Source organism: Salvia miltiorrhiza, chromosome 8, assembly GCF_028751815.1.
Source record: "Salvia miltiorrhiza cultivar Shanhuang (shh) chromosome 8, IMPLAD_Smil_shh, whole genome shotgun sequence".
NCBI lineage: Eukaryota > Viridiplantae > Streptophyta > Magnoliopsida > Lamiales > Lamiaceae > Salvia > Salvia miltiorrhiza.
The window spans coordinates 24,582,187-24,605,088 of NC_080394.1; the positions used below are offsets into that span (position 1 = coordinate 24,582,187).

Sequence of the window (22,902 nt, forward strand, 5' to 3'; positions counted from 1 at the left end):
TCTCCAAAAATCAATTATTTATATATAAATATATAAAAATAGTAAAATCAATTGTTTTCATAAGAATACTTCTTCTGTAAAATCACTAATATTTGTGAATACGTCTTGATTATCTGAACGTCTTGATAATAAAAATATTTGGAGAAATGATATATTTATATAAATATATAAATATATATATATATATATCATATCGAATCGAATATCTACGAATATCGAATCGAATATCAATATTTCATTTAAGTATTTGAATAATAATCGAATCGAATCGAATATTTGTTATCGAATACGAATCGAATAATTTCGAATTTGAATCAGGCAATTTCGAATCGAATCTCGAATCGAGCAAAATTATTCGATTCATTTACTCTTTCTGCCTTTTGATTTTCTTTTTTCTTTTAAAAAGGTTCCATCTTTATTTATGAGTGGAAATTTAAAATGCCTTAAACCTGAAGTTCTTTGTTTTAATACTGTTAATTTATCAAAAAAAAAAAATCCTTAAGTTCTTTGTTAAAAATGTTCTACTTTATAAATTTAAGTATTTTATGACCTAAAGAATTATCTGACCCTTAAAATGTCAACATCAATTTTAATCTCTTATACATTTTACACATTTCATCTATATTTTTTGCTTTTCCAAGAAAAAACATTGATTTTGATCGATGAATCTATTAGTTGATTTTGATTGATGAATCTATTAGTTATTAATAAATTTAAACGCATACTTCATTAACTTTTTGGGGATCGTGATTCTTTTTTTTTTAAATATATTTAACATACAGTGCTTCTGTCCAAATATTCATGACATGTTTTTCTTTTTGGGTTGGCTATATTGGAACATAATTAGTAATTAATTAGAATTTTATTAAGTGACCTATGTAAGCCTCTAACTAGGGATGTCAATCGGGCCAGCCCACCGGGTTTCGGATCAGCCCTATCGGGTTTCGAGTTAATCGGGTGCGGGCTAATGGGGTTGAAGATTTTGTCGGGTTATAAATTTTCAATCCTAACCCATCGGGCTTAGTCAATTTAAATGCGTAAAAATAAAATAATCATTTGTATTTTGTTATTTTTAATGATCTAATGTATAATGTATAAAATATACATAGAAATCAAATATAGTATAAATTATATAGCAAGCATGAAATGCAAAAATATAAGATATTGAAAAAAACATCAAGATTACATAACATATAAAATAAGTTGGTAACAATAAAATGTTCAACTTTGTTAACGAAAAAATAATAAAATATCCAACAATAGTTTGAATTCATAGAATGAAAGCATCTAAAAAATACAGAAAAGTGAAATGATGAGGCTTTATAATATTTTGTCATTTTTTTATTTTTATATCTAAATATTTAATATTAAGTATTCGGGTTTCGGGCTAGCCCATCGAGTTAGTCGGGCCGACCCTATCGAGTGCCGGGCTATTCGGTTACGGGCTATTCGGGTTGTAACTTTTATCGGGTTGAAAATATTCAACCCTAACCCTCTCGGATGGCGGGTTAATCGGGCCAGCCCACGGGTTTCGGGCTAGATTGACATCCCTACCTCTAACCCTAGCCCTAAACTAAAATCACTCTCCACACACGGCTCTCTCTCCCGCAGCTCAACTCACCTTCTGTCCCGTCGATTTCGTTCTTTTCATGCTTTGTTCCGTTGGTTCCATTCCTTTCACCGTCGTGATGAATGTGAAATGGGAGGCCTATTTGAGCGGTGAGTTTGTACCAGACACCGAAGACTCAATGTTGAATTAGGGCCTCGTGCTGGAGGTGGAATCCCCCTGGTCAATATCGCTCCCATAGACTAAAGATGCGTCGATCAGGATGAGATCGAAGCTATGTGTGGAAAATCTGGAGGCCGAGTTTCGCCCATGGCTCGGTCGCCGATCTTTTGCCACCCCTACGCACTGTGAGAAGCGTTCATATTGCTCTCAATACATCCCGTAAAACTCTTAGTTTTTCTATGTCTAACAATCTACCCTTTTCATTTATTTGTGAGGAATATTGGGATGATGTTGTGCGTGTCAAGGGGTTGGTGGCAGATCAAGTGATGCCATGGTTGTCGAACTACTTCCCTTCTGCCATTGCCATGTTGAAGATTATGATCCCTAGGCTTTTTGGATGAGATCTTCCCTTTTACTCTTAAATTTGTTGAATGTATGTGAGAGTACTTGATTTTGGGTGATGGTGGGGAGGCACGTTAGACTTTTCTTTTGTGTTGGTTGGGGAAGGAAATGGGGTGGTGGTTCTGTCATAACATTGGTTTCTTTTCTTTTCTTTCTTTAAGGTATGGACGCAGAATCTTTAGATTTCTTTTTTAGGGTTAGGGGTGGGACTCGTGGAGAGCAACGGCGGCTCTGCAACTCTATTAAGAATCTTTGTTTTCATATTTAAGTTGGGGTGGGAGAGGGTTTAAGGTCGGCAGAGCCTTGGGCAGTCGTTAGGGAGAGGGCAGTACTTCTTGTAAACACAAATTTTTGTATTTCATTTTGATGAAAGGATAAATATCAGTTTTTGGCCCATCGTTTGGACGTTTTTTCAAAAATATCCTACCCTAAGCATAATTAAAAAATAGTACCCATCGTTTCACTTTTTTTCTTATTTATGACCCGCAAAAATAATCCGACAACTGGTATATGACGTGTTCCGACCAAGTGCCAACATGGCAGACACGTGGAATTAAAAAAAGAAAGAAAAAAATTCATGAAAATCCACGTAATAAAATAACACAACTTTTCTTTTTCCTCCCATTCCCCTTCATTCAACCCTAACTTATTCAACCCACCGCCATGGCCGCTGCTCATCACCTCCACCTCCTCCTCGCCGCCACGACACTGCTATCATGTGTCGTCGTGCCCCTGCCCCCTACCCGCCCTGCAGCTCCACTCCCGTCTCCTACCCCCTCTTGGCTTGTGAAACATAAAAAGTACAACACAAATTGCTCCTAAACACCATTAATAGCAACTCATGATATACATCTGCCAAAAAAGTAAAGAATTCATCCCCCTCTCACCCCCAAACAAAGAAACGCAGAAGGTTCTCAGCACCTCCAACAAGGTTTGGAAAGGATTAGATGAGTATTAAGATCATAAATTGTTCGTCTTTGTATTTGGCATGCTATAAAGCCGCAACTCAACCTCCCATCAAATTGTGCATCTTTGTCTCTGTATTTTACTTCACGCAGCGCCTCACCATCGCCCTGCTCCGCCCTTGCACTTGCCACGCCGTGGATCTCCCCTCCAACGGCATCTAGCTTAGCCCATCCGCCCCCTTCAACATCACGAGTAGCAACTGCATCTTCTACCTTAACTAGTATGTCCATCCGTGCGATGCATGATAAAATTGAAATTAAATGACATTTTAAATAAATAAATAAATAAAAATATTAAACATAATCAAAATATAAATAAATGCAAAATATGATTTAAAAATAAAATATCAATAACTTAATAAAATCCCGAATTTAAAAACGTAATTTTCAACTATGTATAAAGTGTAATGATAATTATAGTCACTAAATAATTTAAAATTATTTGATAACAAAATTAATATACACATTATTATTATATAGTATTCCACATAATAATAAATAAATAAAATAAATAAAAAAATTGTAAAATTTTAACAATTTTAAAATTTTAATAACATATTCGTTTTGAATTCATTTTTGATGATTTTTATAGCATATTAAAGATCTTGTTACGAACTTAAACTTAAAATGCATATTGAATATTTATTCATAAATTAAATTTGATGATATTTAGAAAATAATTAAAATTATATAAAAAAGAGAAAACAAATAGTGAAAAAATTGATGGGAGAAGAGAGAAAAAAAAAATGGAGGGAGAAAACTCGTCTTTTATATATTATATAGATTTCTCCGATTCAATCCTCAATTTGCCCTTCAACTGCACCTCCACCAACCTCTGCCATGCCTACAGAAACGCTACGGCCAGCCCCTTCCGGGTCGGCGGGTCGACCACCGCGTACCAGATCTGGGTCAGGGAAGAGGGCTGCTGAGCCTATCGGAGCTTCGTGAACCTTGATCCCGTGCTGCCCGTCGACAGGTGGCCGCAGCCCGTGGTGGAGCTACTGTGGCTGCTGCCGCCGGAGCCCACTTGCGCTGTGCAGGCGAGGAAGAGGTGGAGGTGGTGAGCAGCGGATTATATGAGTATTTTTTAGAGATAAGAAGAGTTGTGTTATTTTAAATACGTGGATTTTCATTAATTTTTTTCTTTTTTTTTAATTCCACGTGTTTGCCATGTTGGCGCTTGGCCGGTATATGACGGATTATTTTTACGGGTCATAAATAAGAAAAAAGTGAAACGATGAGTATTGTTTTGTAATTATGCTTAGGGTGGGATATTTTTGAGAAAACGCCCAAACGATGGGCCAAAAACTGATATTTACCCTTGATAAAATAGAAAAGCGTGTTACAACGATAAATTTAAATAGACTTGATGTATTTGATTTATCTCTTCCATTTTCTTCTCGAACAATCTCAAAGATTCTTGAAATATTTGATTTGATAACGTCAATCCAAAGGGCTCAAGTCATGATTTTGGATTTGAACATCAAAATTGATTTGATTTTATTTGAATTTGATTTAATTTGTGATGATTTACACAAAGAACGCCTCAAATACTTGAAGATCGCCTTGAGATACTTTGAATACTTGAAGATAACTTTGAACACTTGAAGATCGCCTTGAAGATTCGAAGAATACTTTGAATACTTGAAGATTGCCTCAAATACTTGAAGATCATTTCGAATACTTAAAGATCGCCTTGAAAATTCGAAGAATGCTTTGAATACTTGAAGATTCGAAGAATGCTTTGAATACTTGAAGATTGCCTCAAATACTTGAAGATCACCTTGAATACTTGAAGATTCGAAGAATGCTTTGAAAACTTGAAGATTGACTCGAATACTTGAAGATCGCGTAGAAGATTTGAAGAATGCTTTGAATACTAGAGAGAATTCTCGAGCTCTTCAATCTTTGCACCACTTCACTTATGCCTTATGCTTGTCGTCCCACCCCTATTTATAGATGTAGGGAGGTGGACTCATGGGCTTTGGGCCTCCATGCATGGGCTTTAGGGTTTAGGTGCCAATGAGCCCATAAATCATTTATATTAAATATTAATTATATATCTATTTAATTTTAGAAAAAAAATCCTTTTAATAAAATAGAAAATATAATTGAATATTTAATTCATGAATTTATACGTGGCACCATATAATTTGACAACAAATTTAATTGTCCACACTTCTCATTTTTTTTGTGTGGGGGAGGAAATGGGTGAGGGGGAGGATGGAGTGGAGGCCATCGGAGCTTCTTAGGGAATGGTGGTTGAGGCAAGTAGTTCTGCCATGAATTGGGGTAGGCAGAGTAGTTCTCGTTCGGGGGAGGGGAACGACAGAGCCTTTGGTTGCCTGGAGGAGGCAGTACTCGGAAGAAGTTAATTTTTTTAAAAATTTATTTGTTTAGATTTAAATAAGATTAAAATTGTTATTTGTTTATTTAATACTCCCTCCGTCCCGGCTTTTGGTATCCAGTTGAAAACGATACGGGTTTTAATAAAGTGATTGATGTGTTGTGAGTGGAATAAGGGTCCCACATTTTATGTGAGAGTTAAAATAATTAAAGTGGAGTAAAGGCCCCACCTACTTTTACCAAAAATATAAATGGATACTAAAATGTGAGACGGCAAAAAAAGGAAAGTTGGATACTAAAAGCTGAGACGGAGGGAGTATATAGTTGTATCTTTTCTATTAAACAAGAATATTAATTATCTTAGGATTTTATCTTATTTACCAAACACTTAAATAAATAAATAATCACACATTTTCTATATTATTTATCTTAATTTTATTAATTATACTTCATCCATCCTCATAAAATGTATTCAATTTGTCATTTTCGTTCGTCCATATAAAATATATTCAGTTTATTTTTAGTAAGTTATTCACTCACAATAAAATGAGACTCTTACTCCACTCATAACACATTCAACTACTTTATTAAAATCTGTATCATTTAAAATGAGATACTTTTACGAGGACGGATGGAGTATCATTTTCAAACATGGATAATTATTAATTACCATGTACTTAGGAGGCCTTCACTTTGAATGATTAGCATTGATAGATAAAAATAGTTAAATTAATTCCTTTTTACTTTGATGGATTGAAACTCTGGTGATATTTCAAGATTTTTGATTATTTCTATAATTTAAGTTGACTATTTCTATACTTTAAATTAATTTATTTTATTCTTATCTTGTAAAAAGTGTGAAATTATAAAAAAATTAAAATATTCGATAATACATTTTATCAATATACGTATATTAAAGTTTTGGATAAATATGAAAAGCACGTTGCGAGTCGATGGCTTTATAAGTTTTATCTTCGTTTCCGTGTCCCGGATATCGGAATGAGTGAGCTAGAATATGACACCATTTATTTCGTCTACGCAACCAACTCCTTCGATTAGATAAGTAATCAACCCAACCTACCGTTTTGAAGTTTCATCAACCACAAACACAAAATTGGCATTATTAAAATAATTTAATGGATCTAGTACTGATCCAACGAATTACGCTAACATTATTCTTATCTTATAATTTGTTTTTCCTTCGAACTTTCATTATATTTAATTATTGCATTTTTGGAAGAGCTTGTAATTTGTCATGCCTGTGAACTTTCTTCCATGCTAATTTTCTCATGCATCGAATTAATCCATATTCCATAATGCCACTCCGAGTGTGTTTGGTTGGAATTTATATGCTTTACAAAACCGCTTATAACTTATTAATAGATTTGTAATCTTGTGTATAATTTCCTTAGGCCTTGTAATTTATTTATTATTTTTATTATATATCAATTGTAATTTATTAATTATTTTTATTATATATCATTTCAAATTCATTTCTATTTGATTTTCTCTCTCTAGCAAATATTTTCTCTCTTTAACAAAAAACTCTTTATCTAACTTATAAGCTGCTTAGTTATCTAAACATTCAATAATAATAATAATAATAATAATAATAATAATAATAATAATAATAATAATCTTAATATTAGATGTTCAGCGCTGATGTAGAGATTACTCCTCATCATGTACTGCTATCCAATCTTTTATAAAATTCATATGCATTTTATTGTATTAAAGTGAATTTTGAATTGAGTATAAATACTTAAGAGAGATGAGTTGTGCTTTATCAACGCACGAAAATTATTATTTTTTTTCTTTGATAAAATATAGTACTAACTTATTATTGAATACTTAAATGAATATTCAAAATAATTACTACAAATTAAATAATATCATAAGAGCTTATTTGGTACACAATATAGAATAAAGTGTGATATATTAAAATATTTTATTATCTATCATATTAATATAATGTTTGATATGATATATTAATATTATGTAAATTATTAATGGCTATAGTTATAATTTATATTGTATATATACTACCTCTTGAGATGGTATATAAAATCACCCAAATTTTCATAATATTTTTGAATTTTTTATTCATAGAAGATTGTGAATTTTTTATTCAATATATATATAGGGGGCGGTTATTCAATAAACCACCCTTATTTTAAGAATTACGAACCAGCAAAAATGCATGAATTTTATGTATAACACGCATGAATAAACTGTATAAAGGCATGAATTGCGAAAAATAATTTTTTGCTACCTTTGGGATTCGAACTCAGGACCATGAATTTATCCAACAAGGTGATGAATCAACCGTAGATCTTGCTGATCTAAGGGCTGAAAATGGTTCCTAGTTTATATTTTAAGAAGCGTTCTTATTTTAGTCTTCCCCTATATATATATATATATATATATATATATATATATATGTATTTGTGTGTGTTATACTATACTATACACCTTAATCACTCGTATCAAAAATTCCAAATAATATAAATACTTTTGAAATGTGTGCCAAATTGATTATCACAAATTCTCTTGTACATCTGGATGTACGGTGCATTCGCATGCTCAACTGGTAGACCGTGTACCTTGTCTTCACAAGGTCGCGAGTTCGAGTCCCACAAGCGCTGCATTTTCTCATACCTTCTTTAGTCCAGTCTGATTTGCCCAGTTCGGTTCGGGCGTTTTTTTTTACTATTTTTTTTCATTTGATTTTTTGTCAAACCCTTCACGGCTCCATTCAAAAGTTCTATTTGCATGCATTAAAAGTGTCGTTTCTAATATATCGTTTATTTTTATACAAAATATCATTTGAATCTATAAAAAATATCATTTACAAAGAAGAACAGTTAGGCATATTCAGTGTGTTCAGATCTAGACTTATGATATTTACAATGAGAACTGTCTAGTCTAGGAACTGTGTAAAGATTCACAAATATAATGAAGAATAAGTTCCTCAGTGGACCGTTGTTGTTATCTGATAGTAACCATTGTGGGAAATAAGAAAAAATATCCTACCCTTAGTTTTGATGATCCCAAAACCCCTTAGATTTTAATAGACTAATATTTCTTTTAAACTCAATTGTTGGAGTTCATTTTTCTAGTATAGACCGAAGACCGAATGACTGAAGACCAAAGCATTGAAGTCTTAAAGATTGAAGAATGAAGGACTGAAGATACTATACTAAAGATTGAAGTCCACCTGAATTTATTGCTGAAATTCAATGAAGAATCTGCACTGAAGTATAAGTGTCAGGAAAACACTCAAAGTACACCTAGTCAGTCAAAGCATTCTATACAACTAGAGTAATGTTGCGAATGGAAACCTCAGACTGATAATGCAGATACGGACTGAAACTGGAGTAACGAATAACACACTCAGTATTAACGAAGGACAATTTGAATACTTCCAGTACACGCCGCATTTAATGCAAAGGACAGTGCATTTAATGCAAGGATATGGTGAATCGTCCTTCACCCTGCAAAGTTTCTTTTTCCGTGTTACTTTACCCTGTAACACCATCTCCCATTTCAAAAAGGCCATACCCCTTTCGGCTTAAAGGAGATATAGGACGAAGACTTGAGCCATATTTGAAATGACAAGTCAAACGGAAGATAGGGTTGAAGGATCCCCTCCAACGGATCTATTCCTCCTCATTCGCCTATAAATAGAGCTCAAGAATCAACCTTCGACCTCACCGATTCAAGAACATACGCTGAAGCTCTGCCAAACTCAAGACTCAACCTATATTTAGTCAAAACACTTAAATCGAAGAAGAGAATTACCATTGCTAAATATCGGCCCACTTGACATACATACATTCTCTTAGAAGCTTCTAGGCAAATATTCTTCATCTTTAGCCTAGATTTTGATTACTCGAGATCCTGTTCTCAGTAATCTTAAGTTGGAGATTTGAACCCTTAACAAGAGTGAGAAGAGCATTTGAGATAGAGAGAGTTCGAGACAGTAGTCTGAACTCAGAGAATCTTAACCTCCGCAAGTTAGACGAGTGTTGTCTTATCAACTGCGAGTTAAGAAGGAGAAAAATCCAACCCAGTGTATTGGCTCTGAAACCAGTGTGTTGGCTCTGAAACCAGTGTTTCAGAAGCAAGGTTTGCTATGCACCCGCAAGCACAAGCCTAGTGATTTGTTAGTGTGATCGACTGACCGTGGACGTAAGAAATTGTTTTCCGAACAACGTAAACTCTTTGTGTTCTTATTGTTTTCAGTATTTACTTTACTTATTTGTGCATGAATTCTACATCATACTGAAACTGATAAATTGAAAAGAGAAACCCTAAAATCGACAAAGTGATTCACTTAAGCTATTTCCTAAAATCGTTTCCGCTCCAAGTGTTATCAGTCTAACTGACAAATCTTTGGATAGTCAGTAAGATTTCTAACACTTCTCTGATTGTTTAAACTGATTAGACTGAATCCCTAAAGTGAACTATCAGTGTGTCGACGAGTTCTTCGCACTTAAGTTAAAATACCGAAACACTATCAGTATCAATCTAAGCCCCCTTTTTAACTGATCTCATTTAACACTGATCACTTCAGTCAACTCATTTCAGTATCAGTTTCGATACTAACTTCAGTTTACAAAAGAAGTCTTCAAAATTGCCTACTAGTGTATTCCTCCCCCCCATACACCAGTTCAGTAACCAGACGGGACCCAACAACCATAAAGGTTTAAGGAAGGAATACATCAGTGTCCAGATTTACGTGTATCTTGATCATCTGTCGTATTTATAGATGGAAACTGAATAGATTCGTTGGAGAAAACTCTTCATCAATTCCGATCTGCTAATCATTGAGAACTTCCCGTTGGACTACATCTGAGATGTCGTTGTCGAGTCTTGCAACTTTGTACAATGAACAGTTATACTTCGGATTTCCTTTTGTAGTCTACCAGATACGAATGATCGACGTGTGGTCCACTAATGGATTGAAAGTCAGCTATAATGCTTGTTACCGAGGTTTATTCATAAAATGAATAAATAAATTATTAGAGTTAAAATAACTCTAATAAATATTCTGAAAAAAAGTTGAAATTAAATACGAGCATTTACAAGAATAACTTATTTTTATCAGAGCAGGGCTAAGAGAATATAGACCTTGTATAAATTGTATTAAATAGAATTCTTTATTTATAGTTGAAAAAAAATCACTCTATTCATAATAGAGAAAAAAAATCTTAAACAAGAATTCGCATAAAAACGCTACTAAGGAGAGTTGATCAGAAATCAAGAGAAATTAAGAAAAAAAATCTTTACTAGTAAACTATACTAATTAGACAATTCAGCAATTATAATAATTTTAATAATTATATACATATAATACCTATATAAATTTATATATTTTTTATGAACCCTTATTTTTTTCCCGGCCATATGTGGTAGACCAACTTGCGGAACCGTCCCTAATCTTTATTCCCCTACATCTACAAATAATGCTAATAAAACTCAAATATATAATCCATCAGTTCATGATATCGTTTACATTTTATGAACAACACGAATTTAAAAAAGTGATTAATAATAATTGATAATAATGATGTTATTATGAGTGAAATTTAGTCTTATTATTGTTATGAGTGAAAATTTGTGGATCCTATTGCTATAAATAAAAGTGAAAACGATATCGTGGACGAAAATTATTTTATTATTTGTGTATGTATGTTTAAAGAATGAGAAATGATAAATTTTATTCACAAAATCTTCTATACATCCGGGTGTACCGTACACCCGAGTTGACCTGTACCCAAATCCTAGCCTGCTAATCCAAATCCGCATCCTGACCCAAATCGTGTAAATGACAATATTCAGATATACAAATGACACTATTCAATTATATAAATGTCACTGTAACATTTTAAAATATTATAGTGTCATTTTCAATCTTATAGTATTATTTAAAATTTTATAATGTCATTTACAATCTTATAGTGCCAATTACAGACAGTGTCATTTATATTTCTGAACAGTGTCATTTACAATGTTATAGTGTCATTTATACGCAGTGTCATTTGTATAATAGAATAGTATCAATTACAGGCAGCGTCATTTGTATAATCGAATAGTGTCATTTACATGATTTGAGTCAGGATGCGGGTACGGGTTAACCCGGGTGTACGGTACACTCGGGTGTACCCAAGACCACCTCAATTTTATTTTGTAGAAAATAATTTAAAAAGTTAAAATGAATTTGTATTTATTCCTTATCTATTAATATATTAAAAGGTTACATATTGGAGAACCCACCACCATTCTCTATTCTAGGTGGCACTCTCACATTCTTCCATTCTATTTTGTCTAAATATACTACATTTTATGTTTTATTTAATTATTATTAATCCAATTAATCAATATATATAGATAATTGTTTTCCTTTCCTTATATATTTAGTCATTACCTAAGCAATATTAATGTGCATTTATACAAGATGCATATAAATTTGAAAAATTCATATTCATTATATATATGATGATGTAATTTTAAATTTTCGCACTATATTTTTTATTTAATAAATAACAATAATATTTACATTATATTTAACCATTATTTTTAATGAATAACTCATCTTGTTATAAAATGCATATAAATATGAAAATACTAATCAATAAAGTAGCATATGGTCAATCCAAATCAACAAAAAATAGGGAAAATGTACAGATGCACCCTTGTAGTGGTAGCCTCTATAGCGTATAGCTCCCCGTACTCACTGTGTGTGCAAATAGGCCCCCAAAGTCCGAAACATCGATCAATTAAACCCCTTTGACTAACAGCTGTTAGTCAAATGCTAGTCAATTTTTTTAACCCCTAATTTCTTTCTTCTTTCAATTTCTACCCCAATTTCTATCCCCAATTCCAATTAAGCCCTCGCCGATATCTCCATCGGCGCCGCCGGTAGCCTCTTCTTCAATCCGGCACCGCCATCTCCGCCGCCACCACCGAGGTGGGTAGACGCTTCGTCGTATCTCGCATTGCTCACGAGGAGATGATTGTCAATTGGAGCATCGGGGAGCATTTTCTTAGTCTGTTTCTTCCTCAAGCAATGCAGATCGCGACCGGAGCAGTAATCAATCACATATCCGACGATCTTATCAGTAACCAAAACCCCGTGGAGTCTCGGCAGCAGATGATGGTGAAATGACGCCAACACTTCTCATTCGAAGTAGATTCTTCGATACTCGCCGCCGTCTCCGGCGCTCGAAATCTTCTTCTTCTTCTCGACGGAAGATCGTAGGATTGCTTTGAGCACGAGAAATTCTCCACTCTCCATCTGAACGAGGAACACGACGCCTTTAGCTCCCCTACCGAGCCGCGATATCACCTTCAGATTCTTCAAGTCGAGCGCAAGCGTTCCATCGTCGCCGTAGCGGGTGTCGCCGTCGTGCATGGCGGTGGTTTCCAGTAACCAGCTGCGAGCAATTGCGTCAAAATTCACACAAATCTAATCGCCATTATTTTGGGGGAAGAGAGATTGCAGACAACCGTAATTGAAATGCGAAAAACCTCGGGGTGGTGTCGCTGAGGTCGGCGGCGTGCTTCTTGCACCTCGGTGGCGGCGGCGGCGATGGCGGCGCCGAATTGAGGAAGAGGCTGTCAGCGGCGCTGATGGAGATGTCGGCGAGAGCTTAATTGGAATTGGGGATAGAAATTGAAAGAAGAAAGAAATTGGGGTTTAATTTTTTTTTACTAACGTTTGATTAACAGTTGTTAGTCAAATGGGTTTAATTGATCGATTTTTTGGACTTTGGGGGCTTATTTGCACATACAGTAAGTAAGAAGAGCTACACGCTATAGGGGCTACCACTACAAGGGTGCATTTGCACCTTTTCCCTACAAAATATATTGGAATATGAAATGTATCAATTATATTGATATTGCTATAATTGTTAATTAAATATTGATTAGTCAAAATGCATGCTAATGTAAATTTATTGCAATCTTTTTTATAATAGGAAAACCCAAATTTATTTATGTGGTATTCTAAAATTCGTACTATTTGAAATATATATATATATATATATATATATATATATATATATATATATTCTCTTTCATTTTGATTTTTAAACAAACATAATTTATATTATTATTAATATAGGATATTATTGAAAAAGAAAGGGTTAAGTACCAAATTCCCCCTATCGATGGCATCCGTACAGGACCCTATAGTCAGGGTTATAGCTGTTTACTACCTCAACGTGGCAAAATCGAACCAATTTCCCCCGCGTTTTAACGGACACTAACGCCGTTAGAAAAAAAAAAATTTGGTTTTCACCATTTCGTCTCTGTTCTTCACACACACAGATTCCAGTGAACGTCGTCGGTTCTCGCCGCCTCCGACGCGGCGAGGTCGACTTCTCTCCATCCCCATCATTTCTTCTCTTCTCTCCTCCTCATCACTTCTTCTCTTCCCCCAAATCATAATAGATCTAGGGTTTCTTGTTTTTTAATTTCCCTTTCACGTCGTCTGTTCAATTATACACACAATCCATTCTAAGCTTTCTGCTCAATCCATTTTCCCAACCTTGAGCTTCTTCTTAATTATATTTCAGAGCAAGTCTTGCAGCCGGTAAAGAAGAAAGAAACAAACTTCAATCTTGCAGTTGTGTGCGTGCGTTAGTTTTGGGAGTAGTTGTTGTTTTTTTTGGTAGGTTGAGTCGGGTGGGAGATGAAGGGGAGAATGAGATGTCGTTGAGACTGCGGCCGTGAGAATGGAGAATAAGATGTCGTTGGCCCAGGTGAGAATAGTCGAGGACGGCGGCCGCAGTGCTGCTGTAGTTTGGAGGCGAGAGGGTAAGGAGAACGAGGGCAGTGACCTTCGGGCTGGCAGTGGTTGCTTTTCACCGGAGAAGAAGAGGAGAGACGAGGCGGACGGTGGTGACCCTCGCCGAAATTTTGAGAGAGAAGGCGAGCTGCGGTCCACCATAATTAAAAATAAAAAATAAAAAATTAGTGTTAGTGTCCGTTAAAACGCAGGGAAAATTGGTCCGATTTTGCCACATTGAGGTAGTAAACAGCTCTAACCCTGACTATAGGGTCCTGTATACGATAGGAACTCCATCGATAGGGGGGAATTCGATACTTAACCCAAAAAGAAAAAGAAAAAATGAACCTAGAGAAACCCCTTGAGAGCACAAGGAAGCAAACTAAGGGTCGGGCCTCATTAAAACCCACCAAGGAAAACCCGAGAGGGAAAAATCATTGGCGGAAAAAAGAGTGTCCATCTAGAAAGGGGAAAAACAAAAAACGAGACAAGAGAAAAACTTTCCCAAACTCCGGACTAACCATCGCCCAGGAAGAACTCCTCAAACAGAAAACCCGATACAGAGGACCCCAACGCATAATCAGAGCTCCAGCCTGACCATCGCCTCAATATGCGCCAGTATCTCCTGCACCGAAAGGTCGAAGCCAAGCCAACAACAAAACGAATATAATTTATAATTTACTTTGTGAAAGAAAATTAATGGATCATTAAACGAACATGCATACTAGGCAATTTAAACGAATTTGGATCATTATGAAGATCAATTACTAATTATTATATTAATAAATTTGAACAAGTTTGAATAATTTGTGATATTAGCTATTTAGGTGTATTACTCAAAGACATACTCTAGCATTTTCACCCCGTGTGATACGCAAGAGACGTTTTTATATTTCTATATTTATATAAAATTGATACCAACTTAATTATCATATTTATAAATATAATAAATATTAATTTTAATTGAATATATTTGAATTGAATATTGAAATTAAAAAAAAAAGGAGTGAAGAATTCACAATAATAAAAATTAATATTATGAAAAGCTAAAAAAAAGTTAAAATGGAAAGAAAATATTAATTTATTTGAAGTAGTTAATTAATTAGTTATATGTTATGTTTTATTGTATAAAATTAAAACATATCAAATAATTTATTATTTCTTATAAAATCAAATCAACCAACTTCAGTACTAATTATTGCTAATATTAATTTTCAGAATTAAAAATGTTACTTGGTTTAGTTGAATTATCCAATAATCATACTAAAATATTCAATTATTTGATATTAGTTCTAGGGAAATTCAGTTTAGCATCAATGTGAAAAATTCTAAATTTAAGTTATCCAATTCAAAAAAATAAATTAAATGACGAGTTTACCACGGTACTAACATTGAGAAAATTGGAAATTCTAATAGTCTGGTAAGCATAAGATGATTTTCTAAACACTAATATTTATATATAAAATAAGATATAATATAATAAAATTTGACTTAATATATTTAAAACTAAATATTGGCATGTATGCATAAGTTTTTTATTTGTTTAATGTGACAAAATTATCTTTTTAAATTAATGACAATATAAATTGACCAATTAATTGATAAACATTTCCGCTAGACATATGCTTTTTTATAGCTTTAGAAGAGATGATTCTCAAAAAATACTTTTAATCATTCAAATTCAAAACGAGATATTGTTAAAGAGTCAGAAGTGTGTCGATTGAGCATCATACAAGATGCACTCATAACTTAGTTTAGCTCCAAACAATATGATGCTTGCAAGTTAGAAGTGGTTTGTTAAGGTCCAAACGAAATGATGTTCATAATTTAATTTTGGTATTTTAAGTTCCAAATGAGATAATGCTTAGCACTCAGCTACAGTCTTTCAAGCTCCAAATGAGTGACGCTTAGAACTTAGTTTTAATATATCAAACTATGGACAAGATGACTCTCACGAGTCAATTATGGTCTCCACACGAGATGATGCATGCTCACAAGTCAGTGCTATGGTCTTATGAGCTCCAGATAAGATGTTGCTCACAAGTTAGTTTTTATCTTTCAAGCTGCATATGAGATGATGCTCAAAAATTAGTTACATTCTTTCAAACTCCAAACGGTGATACTTATACGTCAAATGTCATATTTCAAGCTTCAGACTAGGGGTGAGCATTCGGGCGGGTTGGGTTATACCCGAAACCCAAACCGCCTAAAAAATTTTGAACCAAACCAAACCGTTTGACTGGTCAAAATCGAATCAAATCGAACCGTAAATTTTCGGTTCGGTTCGGTTCGGTTTGGCCAAAACCGTTTTTTTTTTTAAAAAAAAAGCTATAAGCAAAAATTAAAGTATTATGAATAAGCAAAAATTACCACATCTAGATAAATCCATTTACTTCAATAATCAAGAGTTTGTAAAAATTAAAGAACAAGCACAGAATAAAAATCTTATGTACTTTTGAATTTAATGTAAAGTGTAAAATTCTAAATTTAATTTTTAAATATTTATTAATTAATTATTTAAAAATAAATATTTATTAATTATATTTAAATCGGGCGGGTTCGGTTTATAAACCAAACCGATTTTTTCAAATCGAACCCGAACCGTTTTCTGGCGGTTTGAAATTTTTCAAACCAAATCGAACCGTTTTCTCTACATAAACCGAACCAAACCCCAGTTTGGTTCGGTTCGGTTCGGTTTGACGATTCCGGTTTGGTTTTGCTCAGCCGTACTTCAGACAAAATGATGATTAAAAATTTGACGTACAAAAATCAAATGAGATATTTCCAACTACAGATAAGATGATGCTCAAAAGTCTTATAAAGGTCACGTGAGATGATTATCACATATAAGATGTGGTCCTAAATTTTACCTATCAATTTAAAAAAAAAAATTATACTCCTATAAAATTAGTAAATATTTTCTATATACGATTAATAAGAAGTACGATGTATCAATAATTCATTATATACTATGTCAAATTAACATGTATTTTTCCGTTCTTATTTTTTCTAAAACACATTAATATTGTATTAAAAATGCGATCTATTTTAACTCTCAACAAAAAATTAACATATAATTGACAAAAATTGTTTAGGGTTTTATAGTGTAAACTGTACTATCAATTTAATTTTGGTCAAATAAAATTAATTAAAAAAATTTATATAAAAATCATTTAATATGATATGACTATAAGTACAATATATAATTATAATGTAAAATTGTTTTCCGTCGAATTTCGATCGATTATACGCTAGTTTTTTTTATTATAAATTTATAACTTAAAAAACGTACCCCTACACTGAAACAACAAGAAAAGTAGTACTACTAATGAATAAAAGAAACCAACTAGCCTTAGAAAATAAAAATAAAAATAAAAATAAAAATATAAATAACAACTCGCTCAAATCACGCGTCATCTGGAGACCACTATCGCTATTGCAATAAAAAATTATGCTACAGAAAAAAGAGACGACTACTTATCCAAATAAATTTCTGAGTAAGAAATGGGGTCCAACAACTATGCACAGCACAGTGATTTTTGCGCACAGAAAAAATTATACTATGCTTCGTTGATTTTCTTAAGGTTAATATTACCATGCATATATTTCCCACAGCTCAATTTTCCGGCACTTTCTCTCTCTAAGCGTCAGTTTCTTTCTCATATTTATTTATCAAGGGAGAGAAGCAGATATAAGTTGTTACTTGATTGGATGGCGAAGACTGCCAATTATTATTCCATGGCGGTGGGGATTCTTGGAGCAATTGTTTGTGCAAATTTGATTTCGGTGGCAGTAAGTGTAAGGATGCTGCCTCTGCATCCTTACTTGAATGGCCAAGAGAAGCCAATTAGTAACATTTATGATACTTCAAATTATGGGATTCTTCAGCTTAACAATGGTTTGGCCAAAACTCCTCAGATGGGGTAACAAGATTTTGCTTCTTTTTTTTTCTTGTTTGTTCAATGCTTTGCTGTTGATTTTATGATTCTCTAGTTTAATGGGGTTGACCCTTCTTGGGAGTTTGAGGCTTGGAGAAGTTTTCTGATTGTTGCATTTGCTTGTTGAAGAGTTTGGGATTTCTTTTTATTGCAATTTTGGATCTTGATCCCAACTGTCATTTTTGCTTTTTTAAATTCTCTTTGCCTTTAAAATTGAGATTATGGACTAATTTGATGCATTTTTTTTTTGTTGTGTGTTGATTGACATGCATATGGTTGATCATCTTAATCTTGCTAGAGTTGAGCTCAATCCTGTTTCGTGAAAAATCATGCAGTACATATATCTTTTTTATTTAATTTTTTTTATTTGTTGGAGCAGATGGAATAGCTGGAACTTTTTTGCCTGTGATATCAATGAAATTGTTATCAAGGAAACAGGTACTGCTTTCTCTTGCTGCAGTTTTGTGTGATGCTATGTCGAGAATATTGGTGGTAGTATGATGTTTGTTCTATGACAATTTATCTGAAGCTAGTTTCTGTGAGAAGAATAAGTATCACAACTCGTTTTAAAGTTCAGTAGCCAAAAGATATCGTTTATTCGAGGGAGCACAGGGTTTTTGCATACTGCGAGTTCAGATCTCATTTGGAAATAGTTTGGCCAACTTATCTAGTATAACTTGTCATTTGAGCCGCTATTTTTATGCTCATACTGCATGGTTGATTTTTTATATTTCTTGATTCAAAGTGTAAACACTGCTTTTGATGGTCTCAACTTGCTTGTATTTTGGGGGCATATGTCACTGGTTTTTCTATTTGATATCTGGGGCGATGTCTTGAATTCCCCTTCCAAATCTGAGTAGCCGAAGTAAGTTATCTTTTCATTTTAGAATTTGCTTGCATGAATCATGATTCATCATAGGCTGGCAAATTCTTCCATTTGGCTTCTATGAAGTAACACCTTGCTACCTCTTGAAATATTAATAAATGCCCTGTTGTACCATGAAATGTTATTTAGCTTTCCAGTGTGACTTCTTGTCCTTTATTTGACAATGTGGTCTCCCCTCTCCCCCCCCACACACACCATGTTCCTTGAACAGTTGCTTATTGTTTTTTTTTTAATACATTTCAATTTTCTCTTCAAATCTGACAGTCATGGAGTTTCCCATGAATATACTAATGTGGCCTTGAATGTTTTGACAGCTGATGCACTTGTTACAACTGGCCTGGCCAAGTTAGGTTATAATTACGTAAATATTGGTAATGAACTGCATTTCCCTTATTTATTTTCATCCAACAGCAGCTTGCTCAGCTATCCTTTCTTGAAAATTTATGCTCTAATATCATGAAATGCAGATGATTGCTGGTCTGAACTAGTACGGGACTCAAAGGTAAATAAGCATCTTCACAACTATGTTCATTAAAATGGTTTTATACTGAGGCATATCAATCACCTTGAGTTTCTGCTATGCAAGAGAGCTTTGTTTTGAAATGTTTATTTATTTACTATAATGCTTGGCTTCATCCCTCCGTAGCCTCCACCTGCCATCTTAGGGCCAGATGTGTTGGTAGTGTAAAGGATAAATCCTTGCATTATTCCTATTTATACTAAAACCTGAGAAATATGCAGGGTCAGCTAGTTCCCGATTCAAAAACTTTTCCATCCGGAATAAAAGCTCTTGCTGATTATGTGCACTCAAAGGGCCTGAAGCTAGGTATCTACTCAGATGCAGGGTAGGTCGAGTTCTTTATCACCTAGCTTTCATTTTAAATCTATTTCTTTAATACTAAGATACAACTATTGCTATTCTTTGTTCTCCTTGTCTTCACAAAATGAATATTCCACAGGGCTTTCACTTGCCAAGTTCGACCTGGATCCATTTTTCATGAATCCGATGATGCCAAACTCTTTGCTTCTTGGGTGAGTTAGCTTTTTAGTCTTCAATAACTTCCTGCTGTGTTGTTGCTGCTGCTGATTCATGTTTCCTCACTCATTTTTCTTTTTGGTGCTATCTTCATATCTTGTATGTTAGCCATTTAGGGTGTGTGTGTTTTGCATTATGAATGTCTATGTGCCCTTCATTTCAATTTTATAGATTTCTTCTGGTAACTAGGAACTGAAGTATCATGACTTTGATCGGGATTTTGGTTTATAAAAAACTAATACAATTATGGTTCCTGCTTTAATTTGGTTGGCATCTACGGTGTTGATTACTTGACATGTGATTTTATATTTGTTTGTCATGTAGGGTGTTGATTACTTGAAGTACGACAATTGTTTCAATCTGGGCATTCCTCCAAAAGAAAGGTGTGTGTCTAAATATAATTTTATATGCTGGCATCATTATATTTGGAGTAACTGTATATCCATGATTTCAGGTATCCACCAATGCGTGATGCCCTGAATGCAACTGGCCGCTCGATATTCTACTCGCTTTGTGAATGGTAGTCTTTATAACCTTTAATGCTTCTGTTTCTTGCCCCTACACATTATGAATCTTGATTTGCATGCTAATATAAACTTTGGCTTTGCCAAAAAAATTTACCAGGGGTGTGGATGACCCAGCCTTATGGGCTGGCACAGTTGGAAACAGTTGGCGGACAACTGACGACATCAATGATTCATGGGCAAGGTTTTGACCTCTTCCTTCTCCTCTTAGGTTGCAAGTACACAGAATAGAACTTAGCACCTCGTGTTTTGAAAACCAACTATTCTGCATGTATCTAAAGAGTTCTGAGTACCCCATGATTATTCGCCTTTGAGACCGAGTGTTTATTTATTTCAATGTTAAAAGATTATCCACTTACTTCACATTCACTTATTAAAATAAGACGCTGTCTAATGTTGCCTGTTTGGTTTAGCATGACAACAATCGCTGATCTCAATGATAAGTGGGCAGCTTATGCTGGACCTGGTGGATGGAATGGTAAAACAATGATCTTGTTGTGTAAATTTGAGCCAGGATTTCGCAAGGAAATAAGTATAGTAATTCTTTGTACATTTCCCCTCTTACTGGCAGACCCTGATATGTTAGAAGTTGGAAATGGCGGCATGACTTACGAGGAGTATCGAGCACATTTCAGCATCTGGGCTCTGATGAAGGTTCTTTGTTGTTCTCTAACAATGAGTTTTTATCAGCTTGGTTATTTTAGTCCCAAATGAAGCCTTATTTTGTTAACTACTTTTGGTGTGATGCTGTTTCGGCAAGTTGTGGGCTAGACCTAACATTTGCGTTTATCACTTTAGAAACTATTTTGCACTTTTTGTCTAGTTCTTATCCTATTAAATGTGCTATCTTTTTTAGGGAGAATCCTCTAACAACACACAGCTTTCTATTCAAAAGAATTATAATTTCTTTTAACAATTCCAAATTTAATCTTCTCTTGATTTTTTCAGGCTCCGCTTTTGATAGGCTGCGATGTTAGAAATATCACTTCAGAGGCATTTGAAATTCTTAGTAACGAGGAGGTTATCTCTGTAAACCAAGGTATGAAGTTGTTTCTTTACTGCTGTGCAGCCTCTACAGTGTGTGTGCATTGTGTTAATAATAAGCCTCTTTTTCTCTCTCTCTCTCTCTCTCTCTCTTTTCTGCCTGCAGATCCACTGGGAGTTCAAGGAAGGAAAGTATATGCATATGGAGCCGATAATTCTTATCAGGTATCAGATTGCTAATCATTCTTTCTTTTAATTGCTTATAAGCTTATAAAAGTTGGTGATCAGGCTCCCTGAATATGCTTGTCAAATTTTTTACATTTTTTTTGGGTACCCTACAACCTCAGATATATTCAAGAACATATGGCATTACTTTAGTCTTCAACTCTCCTACCTATTTTTACTGAATTGTAATGAGGAATCGATGATTTAGATAGTTAGGTTGCTTCCAGTGATCCAAATTAACTTTTGAGCTATCTAAATCTGATAGCTAAGTCCTTGGTCTGTAACATATACTGTGACTTTGATTTCAGGTCTGGGCGGGCCCACTTTCTGGTCAACGTCTAGCTGTCGTTCTATGGAATAGAGGTTCAAAAACTGCCTCTATCACGGTTAAATGGGATGTACTTGGACTCGAGTCTTCTATCAGTGTCTCTGTTAGAGACTTATGGAAGGTGAGTAGATGTAATCTGCATCAGAGCATTGATAGAGGATTTCATGTTTCCGTTAATGGCATTTATGATTTGAAAAAACTCTGCATTTTTAGGGGTTATGAGTTCTTGTTTGTTTCCTCATGAACATATACTAAAATTCTTGTCACCATATACATTGCAGCACAATTATGTATCAGCGAACAGCATGGCCTATTTCAGTGCTCGAGTTGATGCTCATTCTTCTGAGATGTACGTTTTCACTCCGTCAATGACCTTCTCGGCTAGTTAATCGGTTGCCAGTGAGATTCAAGAATCTTGGCACAACAGTTCTAGCAGTTGATCTGTATTGAAGAAAGGCAGGTACGTTTTGGTCATCGGTTGTGTCCGATGCTGTCATATCGTTTGTTACAAGAGTGGGCAGATTTGATATTTGCTTGTGCAGGTGTGTTAATATGCCATGAATAAACAGTTAGATTTAGAAGAGGGATTCTGTTGTATTGCTTGAATTGTAAGGTCATTTGATCTGCATGGTCTGTGCACAAGATTATGTATTTCGATTTTTATGTAAGATAGAAGATTGTGTATTTCGGTTTGAAATGTCACACTTGAGCAAAAAGAAGGTTCAGTAATCATAGTTTTGAGGAA

General features: G+C 34.3%; 1 protein-coding gene across 2 annotated transcripts; it reads left to right on the plus strand.

Moving 5' to 3' along the window:
- Positions 1-17,660: 17,660 nt before the first annotated feature.
- LOC130997176 (alpha-galactosidase 3-like) lies at positions 17,661-22,902 on the plus strand. 2 transcript variants are annotated; one of them, XM_057922429.1, is made up of 16 exons: positions 17,661-17,820; positions 17,914-18,159; positions 18,554-18,612; positions 19,375-19,431; positions 19,528-19,562; positions 19,802-19,905; positions 20,020-20,092; positions 20,421-20,479; positions 20,551-20,616; positions 20,721-20,804; positions 21,034-21,098; positions 21,192-21,274; positions 21,569-21,659; positions 21,771-21,829; positions 22,138-22,278; positions 22,439-22,902. In XM_057922429.1, exons 1-16 carry the CDS (start codon positions 17,741-17,743, stop codon positions 22,544-22,546), a joined length of 1,410 nt encoding a protein of 469 aa, XP_057778412.1. In that variant the 5' UTR covers positions 17,661-17,740; the 3' UTR covers positions 22,547-22,902. The 2 variants fall into 2 exon arrangements, with proteins under 2 accessions (XP_057778412.1, XP_057778413.1); XM_057922430.1 differs by having other exon boundaries at positions 17,713-18,159.

Bases quoted from the DNA above. Each gene is read 5' to 3' on its own strand.
- LOC130997176 (XM_057922430.1), top strand. From the start codon at position 17,741: ATGGGGTCCAACAACTATGCACAGCACAGTGATTTTTGCGCACAGAAA. The intron at 20,093-20,420 runs GTGAGTTAGCTT...TTTGTCATGTAG, and splicing joins CCAAACTCTTTGCTTCTTGG to GGTGTTGATTACTTGAAGTA. The intron at 21,660-21,770 runs GTATGAAGTTGT...TTCTGCCTGCAG, and splicing joins GGTTATCTCTGTAAACCAAG to ATCCACTGGGAGTTCAAGGA.